Consider the following 13,944-nt stretch of genomic DNA (forward strand, 5'->3'; position numbering starts at 1 on the left):
AGCTCACTGCACCATCCCAGTTCAGAACCTGGCTACATGCAAATTAGTCTGACCCTGGCCCAGTGCATCATGGGAACAGGGCAGACCAAACTACCAAGCCAATTCTTTACTGGAAAGGAAACAAGCTTCCGGGGACCAGTTTCTGGCATTACAGCCATCTTCGGCCCGGCTTGCTTGAATCCTGATGGTGCAGTGAGCAAGGGACTCACATCTGAGCATACCCTTCCACACTTGTGGTGGCCAAAATGATTCAAAAGGGGGTGGTGATGGACAGAGTATCTGAATTAAACAGAACACTCCTACCCAGTCAAAAGATCAGGGCTTGATCTATCACCGTTTTTTAGCTCACTGCACCATCCCAGTTCAGAACCTGGCTACATGCAAATTAGTCTGACCCTGGCCCAGTGCATCATAGGAACAGGGCAGACCAAACTACCAAGCCAATTCTTTACTGGAAAGGAAACAAGCTTCCGGGGACCGGTTTCTGGCATTACAGCCGTCTTCGGCCCGGCTTGCTTGAATCCTGATGGTGCAGTGAGCAAGGGACTCACATCTGAGCATACCCTTCCACACTTGTGGTGGCCAAAATGATTCAAAAGGGGGTGGTGATGGACAGAGTATCTGAATTAAGCAGAACACTCCTACCCAGTCAAAAGATCAGGGCTTGATCCATCACCGTTTATTAGCTCACTGCACCATCCCAGTTCAGAACCTGGCTACATGCAAATTAGTCTGACCCTGGCCCAGTGCATCATGGGAACAGGGCAGACCAAACTACCAAGCCTACTCTTCCTTTTAAAGCACCTTTAGGGACTGTCCATGTTGGAAATGTTGCTTTTGAAGCTATGGCTGATTCGGGATCGCCAGTGACCATTTTATCTGATGTGTTCTTCAATGAAAATTGGGATGGTGTTAAACTAAAAGTTTCTGATATTAATCCTAAAGCTTATGGCAATTTTGACATTAAAATGTTAGGTTTCTTTGAAGATCATCTGAAATTTGAAACTCGCCAATATTTACTAAAATATATGTGGCGATTGATGGGAAAAATATTGTGGGATGGTTTGATTTAGGTAAATTAGGTGTGAATTTGTGTCCAGGTTCTGATCATCAAATTCAATTAAGAGATATTCCCATTAATAAGATTGCATTGGGGAATTCTGTGCCTTCTATTCTTCACAAGTATGAGAACGTTTTTGAAGATGTTGTGGGAGACGTCAAGGGATTTTCACATAGAATTAAGCTTAAAAAAGGAGCTTTGCCTGTACAACATAAGGTTCGGATGGTACCTTTGGGAGTGAGAGATAAACTTAAGTTACATCTGGATGATTTGTGCTCCTTAACTAAAATATTGTAATTGAAACTTATCCTTTACCTAGAATTCAGTAAATGTTGGCGGCTGTCAATGGTGCAAGTTTGTTTTCAATTATCGATCTAAAATCTGCCTATCATCAGGTAACTCTTGAGGAAGATTCAAAGGATCTAACGGCTTTCATTACCCCGTTTTGTCTATATAGATTTTTAAGGATGCCTTTTGGCCTGGCATCAGCTGACAGTGTCTTTCAGAAGTTGATTGAAAATTTATTTCATGGTCTAAAAGGTGTACAGTCTTTTCAAGACGATATTTTGATATTTGCTAAGACCATTAATGAACATAATTCTATTTTGGAAAAAGTTTTAAGCACCTTAAACAACAAAGGTATGACGGTTAGCAAAGACAAGTGTATATTTTTGGTCAATGAAATTAACTATTTAGGTCACAAAATCACCCCTTGAGGTATTTTTTCAAAAGAAGACATCATTAGCAATGTGGAGAATGCTAGTAAACCACATGATAAGGATACTTTACGCTCATTTGTTGGTTTAAGTGAGTATTATGTTAAGTTTGTCAAGGGCTATGCTTTGGTTGTTGAACCACTCAGACAATTACTTAAGAAAGGGTCAAAGTTTGTGTGGACGGATGTTCATGATTTAGCTTTTGGAAATGTTATTAAGCTCATAGCTAAGGCACCTGGACTTAACACTTTTGATCCAGAAGGGAAATCATTTGTCACTGTTGATGCAAGTACAGTTGGATTGGGTGCAGTTTTCACGCAGATTGTTGATGGTAAAGAAAGGGTTATTTCTTTTATCTCAAGAGGTATTAGAGGAGCTGAAGTTCACTATAGTACTATTGAGAAAGAGGCTCTAGCCTGTGTGTGGGCTGTAGAAAAATTTAAGAATTTTCTGTGGGGAAGACCTTTTGTCCTGGTGACTGATCACAAACCACTTGTTTATATGACGGATGGTGTAATAAGTGGTAAGGCTTCATCTAGATTGGTTAGGCTAATTGCCTGACTACAGGAGTTCAATTTTGAAATTCAGCATATTCCTGGGGGTAAGAATGTTACTGCAGACTGTTTGTCTAGATTACCTCCAATCAGTGATTCTTGTGATGAAGTTGTAGATCAACATGAATGTGTAGTAGCTTCAATTGATGCTGTAGAGTCTTGCAGCTTTGGTATTGATGAGAAGAAGTGGAACGATCATGCAACCAAGGACAGTGTGTTGGCGGAGGTTACATTTTTTGTTATCAATGGATGGCCTTCTGTTAAAACCTTTGAGAAGTTTTGCACAGGTCGCTGAGGAACTGTCTATTGAGAATGAAATTTTATTAAGACAGGATTTGTTTATTCCACCAGCTAGTCTTAGAGATAGGATTATTCACTTGGCACATTCTGGACATCCTGGTGTGTCTGGAACAAAGAAATTATTGAAGTGCCATTATTGGTGGCCTGGTTTGGATGCTTCTGTTGAAAAGTTTATTGATAATTGTTCAGTATGTATTAATTCTGATGAACACTGGAAGGTTGCTAATGAACCACTGTCTATTGGTGATGGTCCAACAGGTCCTTGGGAAAGACTTTCTATTGATTTTTCAGGACCTTAAGAGTGTCTTGGTAGAGAGAAAAGATTTTTAATTGTTTTGATTGATGATTTTTCTAAATGGTTATATTATTCTTTTGTGGAACATCCTACTACTGATGAGGTCTTGTTTTTTTTTAGATAAAATTTTTAGGGTTGAAGGTGCACCTGTTTCTATTATTTCAGATAATGGTGTTCAATTCATTTCCAGTAAGATGCAGACATTTTTTTTTACAAATGGTGTGTCTGCAATAAGAGCTCCTCTTTATAGTCCTCGTTCTAATGGTCAAATTGAGAGAGCAAACAGATTTTTCAAAGAGGGTATTCAAGCTGCTTTGGAAAGCAAACTTGATGTATTTGAATTTCTTAAGGAGAAAATATGGAGTTATCATTTGACTCCTAACTCTTGTACAGGGGTTTCTCCTTATTTTTTAATGAGCGGCAGAAAAGCAAGATCATTGTTAATGCCACTAATGAGTAAAGAAAAGAAATTGGAAGATAGCTTTGAAGCTTCTGTTGTTAAAGTCAGGAACAACATTTCCACAGCTCGTAGCTCTGGAAAGTCTTACCATGATGAGTGTCACCATTGTAAAAACAAAAACATTGTAATTGGTGATTGGGTGAGAGTTATTAAACCCTCTTTTACGCCTAAAGGTATGTCAAGATTTACTGAACCTTTTCAGGTTGAAGGGGTTACTAAGTCCACTGTTCTACTTAAAGGCAAAGGGTGGTGGAGCAAAAGTTCAGTAATTGTCCTTAAACCAGGTCAGGAGCAATTTTTGGGAAAAATGGAAAACGGTGTTGGTGCTTCATTTAATGATTTCTCTGGTGAGTTATTATCATCTGGGAAATCTTTTCCTTCTAATGATAATTCTGGGGAATGTTTTCATTCTGACAATGCATGTTTGAGCTCATCTGATTTTGATTCCAATTTTCATGCGGATAATAGTTCTATGAATTCTTCTGTACAAGATATTCCTGTTTTGCATAAGAGAAATGTGAAGTTGCCTAAAAAATTGGATGATTATGTTTTAGACTAATTTTGTTTTATTTTGTTTATTTTATTTTGTGGTATAAAGATATATGTGGTAATATATGTCTTCTATTTTTATTGTAGTCTTTTAATATCTTAGTCATAGCTATTGTAGTTTTGTTACATCATATAGAATGTTTTATATGTAACATGGAATGCATTTGCTGGGGAATGTAGGTTCTAGACCAGAGAAGCGGTTGGAGCTAATCTGGCTAGACGCTTTTGCTTGAGCACCAGTGGGTCATTTATTACCTTTAAAATAAATAAGTATTTAACTTTTATTTGCCTCCTCCGCTCTTTACAGTAATTGCTTGTGACCAACACAATTCCATGATATTTACCTGCTTACCTTCAACTGTAAGGTATAGAGCACTGGCAAGAAATAGGACCCCTCAGGACAGATAATTACCAATGCATCACTTGGGCTTGGGCTGGAGGTCTAGCCCTCCCCAACCCTGGCCCATTGTTAACATGTCACTAGGGGGAAGGTCTGTGTCGTGCCCATTTATGGGTGCCCAGTGTGCCTCTACCACCTAAACCAAGACAAGGGTAGACCTCAAACAGGATGTGACCATGGCCCCCATAAATTTACCCCTAGTACTCTGCTTCATTCATGTTCTCAATCAATGAAAACCCACTCCAGTCTAACTACGGTCTTTTGAAGCTGTGTTGCTGTGCTGGGTTGGGCTGGTATACATATTTGGCCCCACTGGGCATTATTATTTTTGATACACTTTATTTAGCAGAGTGACTAACAGCTATAGGTCCTGATGAATGCCCGGAACTGGATTGTCGTTAGGGCAGAAACATGTTGACCATTAGATAGGGTATATTTTCAACCCTATTTTCTCACTTGCTTTTTAACTACTACCACATAGGAAGGAAGAATAACGTTGTTGCCCCTATGTAGTTAGTTTTAATCCATTGTCTCACTTTGCACTCTGCCCCTCCTGAACACTCTGAGTTGGTAGATCCAACACGTGCTTTGCACTCCTGCTCCTTCCCTCTTGGGTAAGTCGTAGTCCACACGGGGTATCTTGCGGTCCCCGTGTGTTGGAGAAACCCAATGATGAAGCATGTCACCCTCGGGTGAGTGAGGGTTTTCGTCCACAACTTGGTTGTGCCCTATCCCTATCATCATCTTTACACTTAGTGCTACCGTATACATTGTGTGAGTTCTATAATTCACAAACATTCCCAGTCATATGACGATAAAACTGCATTATTCATAGATTATAAGGCATAGTACATGGACTGTCATGTGACATCTGCTATTTCTCCAATGTAGAATTGTTTTCACAATCCACATCTTCCTTGAGTGACAGAAGTCTATTGTGCAAATGCACGTTTTTTTTGTATTTCTATTATTTTACGGGGTAAGCAAGTTCTGATCCCCCACGAAGCTGGGAGGGAATCCTTTGCTCTTCTCAACCTAGAAGGGAAGTTGCTACAATTTCTAACCCTTTCATGGAGTTAATGTGGACCATTTTCTGGCATCGAAAAAAGGTCTGACAGTGATTTGTCAATGCCCACACATTTATAAGCTTGTGGACATTGCCATCTTTCAAGGCAAACCTCATCTTGGTCTGCCTCCTCTATACACTCTGCATCGAGTTTATTACTGTGTAATTAAATGCAGCTGTGACAGGCAGTTATGCAGTTTTGAAACAATTCTTGATAGCCAGCTATCCATTTGTTTATACCTAAGGAAGGTAATTGGAGTTCTTTTTTTACGACCTTTATGAATTAGAGCCATTGATTTGACATCTTAATGTATCATATTAGCAGACATTTAGACTGAGCAACCACTTTTTAAACTGTACTATCTTTGATGCGTATTTGTTTTATTCTTAAGACTAAGACTTCACAGCATTCAGTTATTTATGATACAAATGTAAACACCTGGAATAACTGGCATGTCACTGTCATTAATTAATGTATGTTTGTCCTCTTTACATCCAAGCTGCAGAATTCCTTGAAAAGTGACGTGTGCCTTGACCAAGGACCAGACACGGACAATATTCCCATCATGTACATCTGCCATGGGATGACACCACAGGTCAGTGAGAATAATCACCTTGCACGCTGCTGCTGGTCTATCTGTGGCACGTCACAGGAGCCTTGGCATACCTGGCAGCGTCCTCCCTGGCACAGCTTCCCCCACTGATATTTGTTCGCGTTTCCATGAACATCCACATGTCCCTCACTTTCAAAATCACCAGCGTATTAATTAGCATGTCAATCTGGGGCAGTGTGGCCGCTTTATTCTGCTTGGAAGCAAATCAAAGCAAGTGTGTGGTGTTTCAGGCTCATGGCAGCTACATCATGTTTACCACAAGTAACAAATGATGCTCTTGCTTGTGGATACTCAGTGTGCACTGCAGGCAAAAGGCGCCCACATGCTCTTACTGGCTAATTCACGTTATTTCTTGAAATATGAACATTTATTGAGATGGGAATCATAAAAAATCTGTGGATTTTAGTCATGTCAAAATGTACTTTATTCAGCAACTCAAAGCCATAAAAGTAAACATGTTAAAAAGATACATTTCATCAACAAACCTTAAAACCTTTAAAATGATTAAAATAGGAACATTCTTGATATTAATAAAAGTGCAAAATTCAGGTTATGAAATGAGATGGAAAGCATCATATAAAGTGCTAAGTGCTAAGGCCAAGTGCAGTAGACAGTATATCATAAAATACTAATATTAACATGAGATGGGCCCTAGGGTCAAAACAGGCAAAGACAGGTGGCTGCTCTAGAAACAACTTTTTCCTACGTCTAATGCCTCCTGTTAAAAATCTTGCAACCCTGAAACAGACCATAGGGGAAGATAGCATTCGGAGGTACAATAAAGCGGGCTTCACTTGGATTAAATGGCAATCTGAGTAATGGGAATATAAACCTTTTACGCATTGAGAAATAATGGTCTCAGAAGAAAGTGAAATGTAAGGTATCTTGCATTGAGAAGTTGTCACAAGAACAAGGTATAGGGTACCAGGTTTTGTAAAATCTTGGGGAACAGCCAGAAGCCAGGAAACCAAATGCAATCGGAATTTGGTCAACACAAAGCAATGAAAGGACAAGTAGATTCGGTTGAACTTGTTTGTACAGGGGCAATGTAACATATCTTCTCATGTGGGCTTTGCTAGCTCCTTTTCCTCCCTAAGCCTCAGGCGCTTGTCCAGGAACTGTTGTTTAATGGTTCTAATTGTTTGTTTACCCAAGGATTTAGGGCTCAAGTACAGGTCAGGGCAGCTGAACCATTTTGTCAGATCCAAAACTTATTTTAACCCAGGGATGTGCACAGCCCCCTCCAGTGCTACACAGTCAGTGATTATAAGTTGGTTTAAATTAGTAATGGGACAAGCCCAAATTCTCAGCCATCGCAACAAGAGGGCTACCGCTATCAGATCCGAAATATAGCCCACCCCTAATTCTTCATGTAATATAAATGTCGAAGTAGTGGGCGGGACTGCCAAAAGCTTACGCATGAACTTGTCCTCAACTTCCTGAATGTCCTTTCCATCCTTGTAACCCCAAATATCACAGCAATAGGTTTGCCATAGGGATGTAATTGTCTTTATATATCTTCATCGGGGCAAGGAAGGATGTTGACCCTAATCTTTTAGTGAAATTCAGTGTAGCCCCCGTTGCTCTGGTTAGAGTGTTCTTTTTTTGTGTATTATGTGCACACCAACAAGCACGCTCATCAAAAAGTACCGCCAAATAGGAGAAGGTTGGGACTTTGGTTAGTTCGGCCCCCTTACAATAAAATTTGGCCTTTAAGGACTTTCGGGGGCCTATGGACATGGTGGGTGATTTAGTAAAATTTGTGGTCAGGTCTAAAGAGTCCATAAAAACTATAAAACCATCTAAAAGTAATTGGAGGCCCACGGTGTTTCTAGCAAGCAGGACCGTGTTGTCTGCATATAGGAGTGCAGGGATAATCTTGGCACCAGCTCTGGAGATGTCTTTACGGCTAGCAGTTAAGGAGTCCCCTTAGCTCATTTATATAAATCGTGAACAACAGGGGGCCAAGATGCAACCCTGACGTACCCCTCTCTTCAAAGCCAGAGAATTCGTCAAACCTCAGTTTCTATTGTATCTGACTGCAGCTGTGTGGTTTTCATGGCTGGTATGTAAAAAAGCCACCAGCTCTGCGTCAAGGTCCATGTCACTTAAAATCAACCATAATTTAGACCTACTTACACAATCGAAAGCTTGAGTCAAATCCATAAAAGCCAAATGTAAAATTCCCTTTTGGCGATGGTATATTTTCATATTTTCATATCACTAAATGTAAATTTAGACATTATTCCAAGGTCCCTATGCCGGCCTAAAACCATACTGCAAATCTGAGATGGCATTTAAGTGATCAAGCCATGTTGTTAGGCGATCTAGTATCACTTTGCCCATAATTTTAGCAGCAGAGTCTAAAAGTGAGATCGGTCTGTAACATGCAGGGTCATCCTGTGCGCCCTTTTTAAAAATAGGTATAATAACTGCCCTAGCCCAGGATGGGGGAAAACTATCTGAACATGCTGCATTAGAAACATGTGCTAAAATCTTGGCCCAAACCTTTGGGTCAGCCTTATATAAGTCTGCTGTGGCCCCGTCTGGGCCCGGAGCCTTTCCTCTAGATGTGGAGGTGATTGCATTATATACCTTGTCTATACTAAACTAAAGGGGTACACTGATATGCCCACTGTCCCTTGATGCTCAGAGTCTCCTAGATTAGTACCGCTGAAAATATATGGCCGAAGTGCTGTACCCATTGGTCAGCCGGAATTATACAGTCAGTATTGGAATTTGGTGTTTCAGAAAAAAAGGGACCGTTAACTACCGACCAAAAATTAGAACTATCTACCAACATACTAGCTTGCCCTAGAGCCTCCCAAGCCTGCTCTCTTATCTTCTTCTTCCTCTCCTGGACTGTTAATTGGTATGCCTTTCTTCTGCTCCTGATTTCTGTCTCGTCCCTTGGGATACGTTTTAGGGCCAGTAAAAGCCCCCTATGGGTTGTAGAGCATATACCATCAAATCTCCCTTTGGCTTTAGGACATCTTACTCTGCTCACAGTGGTTAGGATAGATGATATGTGGTTAAATATTTCCCCAAAGGCCTCTAAGGTAACTCTGCTATACGTAGTGGAATCTAAGCATGCTTGGATCTCAGGGGCACAAACGGTATATAGATTATCCAGGAAGCTTTCTGGGACAATCCTTTTCCACTTTAGGCTACTGGCTTGATCTTTAGTGCTAACATTTTTATTTGTGATGCAAGTCCCCTCCTCAGTTTCAATGGCAGAAAGGGATATTACAAGTGTGAGAGGATTATGATCACTAAAACCTGACCATGAGAACGTTAATTCCTCTATGGCCGAGGCTAGTGGTGCAGGCAGCAGTATGTAATCAATGGTACTGGGACTTCCGTTCCCTGCATAGGTAGGTACTGAAGCCAACGTATCTATTTGCTGAAGGCAGTGTAGGTTATGAGCTGAGAAAAGACCTTCTAAAAAAAAATACCTGAGGGTGTGTGCTCAAAGTGAAGATAAGGAATCCCCTGGTCTGACATTAAAATACATTTTGAATGACATTGGTGAATGTTAAAATCCCCTAGGATTATCAGGTCATAGTAAAATGATGTATCCTCCTCATAGTGTTCCAAACGATCCTCTAAGTCTATGAGGTGTTCTAACTCATGGTTTCTGGAAAAGGAGTTGTAAAAATTTACCACTAGCAGGGTAGGATGATTCTTAAAGGACAACTCTACTGCTAACACATGGTGTGATTGGCATTCAATCATTCAGGTCTTACAAGAAAGTTTGAGTGAACACATTAAAATCAGACCCCCTCTGGCTCTTCCATTGTTCGAAGGAATAGCATGTTTACAGAATTAAATGAAATAGTCTAAGTAAAAACATTCATTAACCACCCACGTTTCTGGCAGGGCGATGACATGGTACATTGAAAGAAAGTTTTCCCAAGATAAGTTGCCCCTTTTTGACCTAAGACCCACAATGTTCCACAAGAGGATCTTTTCATAAGGAGCAGCAGAAGAGGTTGAGATGGAAGAAGTACCAGGACATTTATCACCCATTTTGGCGGGCTTAGGGGCTGGGAAAATTAGAGTGTTTGGGACTGTGTGGAATACATTTTTACCCTTGGTCATTTTATCCTCTTGGCTTAGATAGTCATTTTCAACCATGCCCTGAGGACTTGCTAGGGGTTACTCTTGGGTAGAATTGTCTCTGTATTAATTATGTGGCCAGGCCTTACTGGATTTGAAGGTACCTGCCATTGGGCAGAAGCCAGCGGCTGCCTGGGGGGATAGAAGTACTGTAAGGAGACTGTTCTAATTGTAGAGATTAAACTACTCTTTTAAGCACAGCCCACTAACAAATTGGCTTGCGCTGAGTTTTTAAAATTGACAACTACACAGTCTCCAAAACCATTCATTTTTGTCCAATGGCCTATCCACCACACTCTTCTGGCCATATTGATATCAGAGGTTATGTTCAGGCCATTTACCACATTCTTACTACACCAATGAGTAACCTTGTGTATAAGATCCAGGGGAAGTTTCTCTAGGTTCTCGAGAAAGAGAGGAGGCCCCTAGTAATACTAGTGGAGCAGATGCGGGGGGCAGGTTGGGAATGCATTGATTCTTGTCCTCAGACAATTCAAATTGGGGCAGGGTGCATATAGATCGTTGGCCTTTCTTGAAATTTGGGGGCCTCCTCATCTAGGCTACCTGGGCTCTGTGGGCTGCTATAGTTAGCTCCCCAGACATGCTGCTTTGTTTATGACCACTTGGCACTTCCATGAACACTGGGTCTTTGGAACGTAATCCATGTAAAGTTTGATTCAGGTTCGTAGACAGTGAACATAGAACCTCCCGCCCACTAGATTTTACATTGTAATACATTTATTACATGTGACGGTAGGAACATGAATTTTCCTCTCGACCTCTTTCAGCTTCGACATTATTGGTGTTAAGAGGGCTTTCGTCATTGACTCCAGTCTTACAAAAGGAACGTCCAGCAACTGTTCAAATTTGGGGCCGGCAGATAGAGAGGTTTTGTCCGTTTAGACTTCCTCGTGGTCTCATTACATACTATTCGTTTACTCTTGAACGGAGGAAAGTCAGAGACTAAATCATCTCCCTCTGTCAGTATATCTGTCCAGGTATTCGGGACATTGCTAACTCATGAGGGTATCGGTGTCGATTCAACGGATCTTAAAAGTCCCTCTTAAAACTCAAAAATGTCCCCTAAGTTTGCCTGTGTCTCACCATTCCTGTCCGGGGTAAGCTCCTGGGTACGTTTCACTGCCTCCAACGAAAGACTTCTCTCCGTCAGGGCTATCTCCTGTGTGAATGCATGTGCTCCTCTAGTTAAAAATTAGTCATTGGGTCCTGCCTTGCAGCCGCCCGAGGGCGCCCCTTGCAAGGCGGCCGTTTTCCTTTTGTCCATGTTACAAGCGTTAAGTTCGGTACCCTTATGTAAGGCACAATGTAGACTAACTGGCCGAAACGAGTGGACCCAGAAGACTAATAGACTTAAATTTTTTTTTTTAAAGTACCTGATTGATGAAAAGGATTTACACCCTGTACACCAAAAACAATCAACAAGTTCCAGATGAAACCAACCAAGGGACATGGCCCGGCCTTCTCTGGCTGCTGACGGGCGCAGACGTGCCCGCCCTTGGCCTGGACTTTGCCTGGACGTGCCCGTGCGCGTTCCACGTTGCAGGAAGCTCTCTCAGAATGTATGTGCCTCAGGGTGCTCTCGCGGCTGTTAGCGCCTCCCAGGCGCATGCTCTCTGGTGGGTTGTGGTCCCCAGGTGCTGGCAGGTGCTGGCCGCAAGAAAACAAACAATGCGGCATGGGCTCCTGCGCTGTGGGAAGCCCTCGTGGAATTCATGCACCTCCGGGCGCTCTTGCAGGTGTCAGCGCCAGCCGGAGGCGAGGTCTCTTGGAGGCTGTGGTTCCTCGGCTGGCTGGTGCTGGCCGCAAGAAAACAAACACTCCTGCTTGGGCTCCTGTGGATTGTATGATCAGTAACTTGAGGCTGATTCATTTTGACGAGTATGCATCTACACCATGGACCTGATTTAATCACCTTCTGCAAATTAAGACCCAAAATGGCGAAAGGTTTGCATTTGTGTGATACAAAGTCACACAAAGTGATGCACAGCGGGGGCAAAAAGCAGCATCACTCAACCTTGTATGTTCAAAACTATATTGGGCTAAAAGTTGAGTCTCGCGCAGTGACATATAACTTTTCAATTATGCAAACGGGACATAGTTTAGGTGGGACAGCGCAAAACCAGAGGTTTGGCACAAAGCCAGATCTCCTTAAGCAGCCTATCTTCATTTGCACAAAATCCTAAAGCTAAGGGAAAGAAAGAGCAAGCAAAGGTTAAAAGTATATCAGAATACACTAAGTATAACATGTGCTTTACTCTAAAGCACACATATTACACATCTAGCCATCATGCAGAGAGACACACATTGACATTTGAACAGCAAGGTGTACCATCTGTAAAAATCCTATGGAAACACTACTGACTTGTCTCTGTTCCATGGAGAACAGCCCCTTCCAATACAAGTACTTTTGATGAGGTCACCGGCGGGAGACTCTAGCTAAATGTGGTGAGGCACCTATTTGTCATTCATGTAGTACAATGCTGCAATTTTCGTTGTTAGGCTCAATTGCATGAAGGACAGTAAATGCAGGTTTAAATGCTTTAGGGTGTTCCAAGTTTAACTCACCAGTGAAGTTTTGAAAAGTACCTGGTTTTACCCTTTTTGTATGAACAAATATTGACTCACAAGAATATTGGCTGCACAGAATCAACTACCACTATATTGCCAAGATCATCCACATCTATTTACCTTGATGATACATATTTTAAAGTCAAGTACATTCAGTAGCGACTCCTGGAGGAAGTGCTGCGGGGCGGTGGGGCAGGCATCGTTAGGGGAATAGTGGGGGGGTAGTAAACTACAGCATACGATTGACCGGAGTTATGTACATAAATAAATAAATAAATAAAACAAATTACATTGCGTGCGCTGCAACATCATTTGCGTTGCTTCAGTTTGCCTTGCTTTTGCAACTGTATGGATTAATGTACACCTTTCAACAATGGCTGATCTTCCTTCTGCTACCAAACAGAATTAAAAATAATGCTGAATCCCACCATTAGAAAGACACTTAATATTTCAGATCAAATATGGATATATTTGCTGCAGTTTTTCTCCTTCAAGTTTGTGTATTGCCATTCACAGAAAATGTTGTTTCTCAGGAAACCTGACTTAAGAAGGTGACACTGGATATGGACAGATAGATCAATAAGCTTCTTCAAAGCAACTTGATCTTCAATGATGTTCTCCACAGTGAAGTGAACAAGCAGAGCGTGTGAAGCTGAGACATTCCTGTTGAGATGAGTTGTGTCTTCTATGATTGTATCTAATACATAGAAAATGGTATTTGGGTCAGCCGTCCTCAGCCATTGGTTTCTTTGAGTCAGTCCTCTTCAGTCATTACTTACGGACATTGTCAATTACATCCAAGCTCCTTTTAAGCTTTTGGCTTCCTGATGAATCATTCCGCCTCTTAGGAAGGGCTTTCTTTAAAATGCTAGATGGATTACTTTACATGAGAAAACTGCAATTCTGCGACAGCAATTTAGTGTTTAAATATAATTTGACTTTTTCTAATTCATCGTTGTGAGAAAGTCATCCTTTTTGCCCTGTTCACCCCCATTTGTTGAATGAGACAGGTGGTAAATTACTCTGACTATGCCGTGGGCTCTGTTAAACATGCCCAGGGCCCGTGCTCTACTGAAAAAGGTATATGGTAATTAGGTATAATTACAATTGGCAATGACAGATCCTGTAAGTCCCTAGTATATAATAGGGCAAAAGAGTTTAGAGGCCCAGCAGATTTCCTGCACTTGCATGTGTGCAGTGCTGGTGGCCTTCTGTCATTTCA

At 41.5% G+C, this 13,944-nt stretch overlaps 1 protein-coding gene across 2 annotated transcripts in view; it reads left to right on the top strand.

Moving 5' to 3' along the window:
- GALNT18 (polypeptide N-acetylgalactosaminyltransferase 18) overlaps positions 1-13,944 on the top strand; it is a 1,871,693-nt gene that overhangs the window by 1,479,665 nt on the left and 378,084 nt on the right. For both annotated transcript variants that reach the window (XM_078680939.1, XM_078680940.1), the window contains exon 9: positions 5,901-5,996. In XM_078680939.1, coding sequence (XP_078537065.1) covers positions 5,901-5,996 — 96 coding nt within the window. The remainder of the gene's footprint in view (positions 1-5,900; positions 5,997-13,944) is intronic.

This window comes from Lissotriton helveticus, chromosome 3_1 (genome assembly GCF_964261635.1).
Source record: "Lissotriton helveticus chromosome 3_1, aLisHel1.1, whole genome shotgun sequence".
Classification (NCBI taxonomy): Eukaryota; Metazoa; Chordata; class Amphibia; order Caudata; family Salamandridae; genus Lissotriton; species Lissotriton helveticus.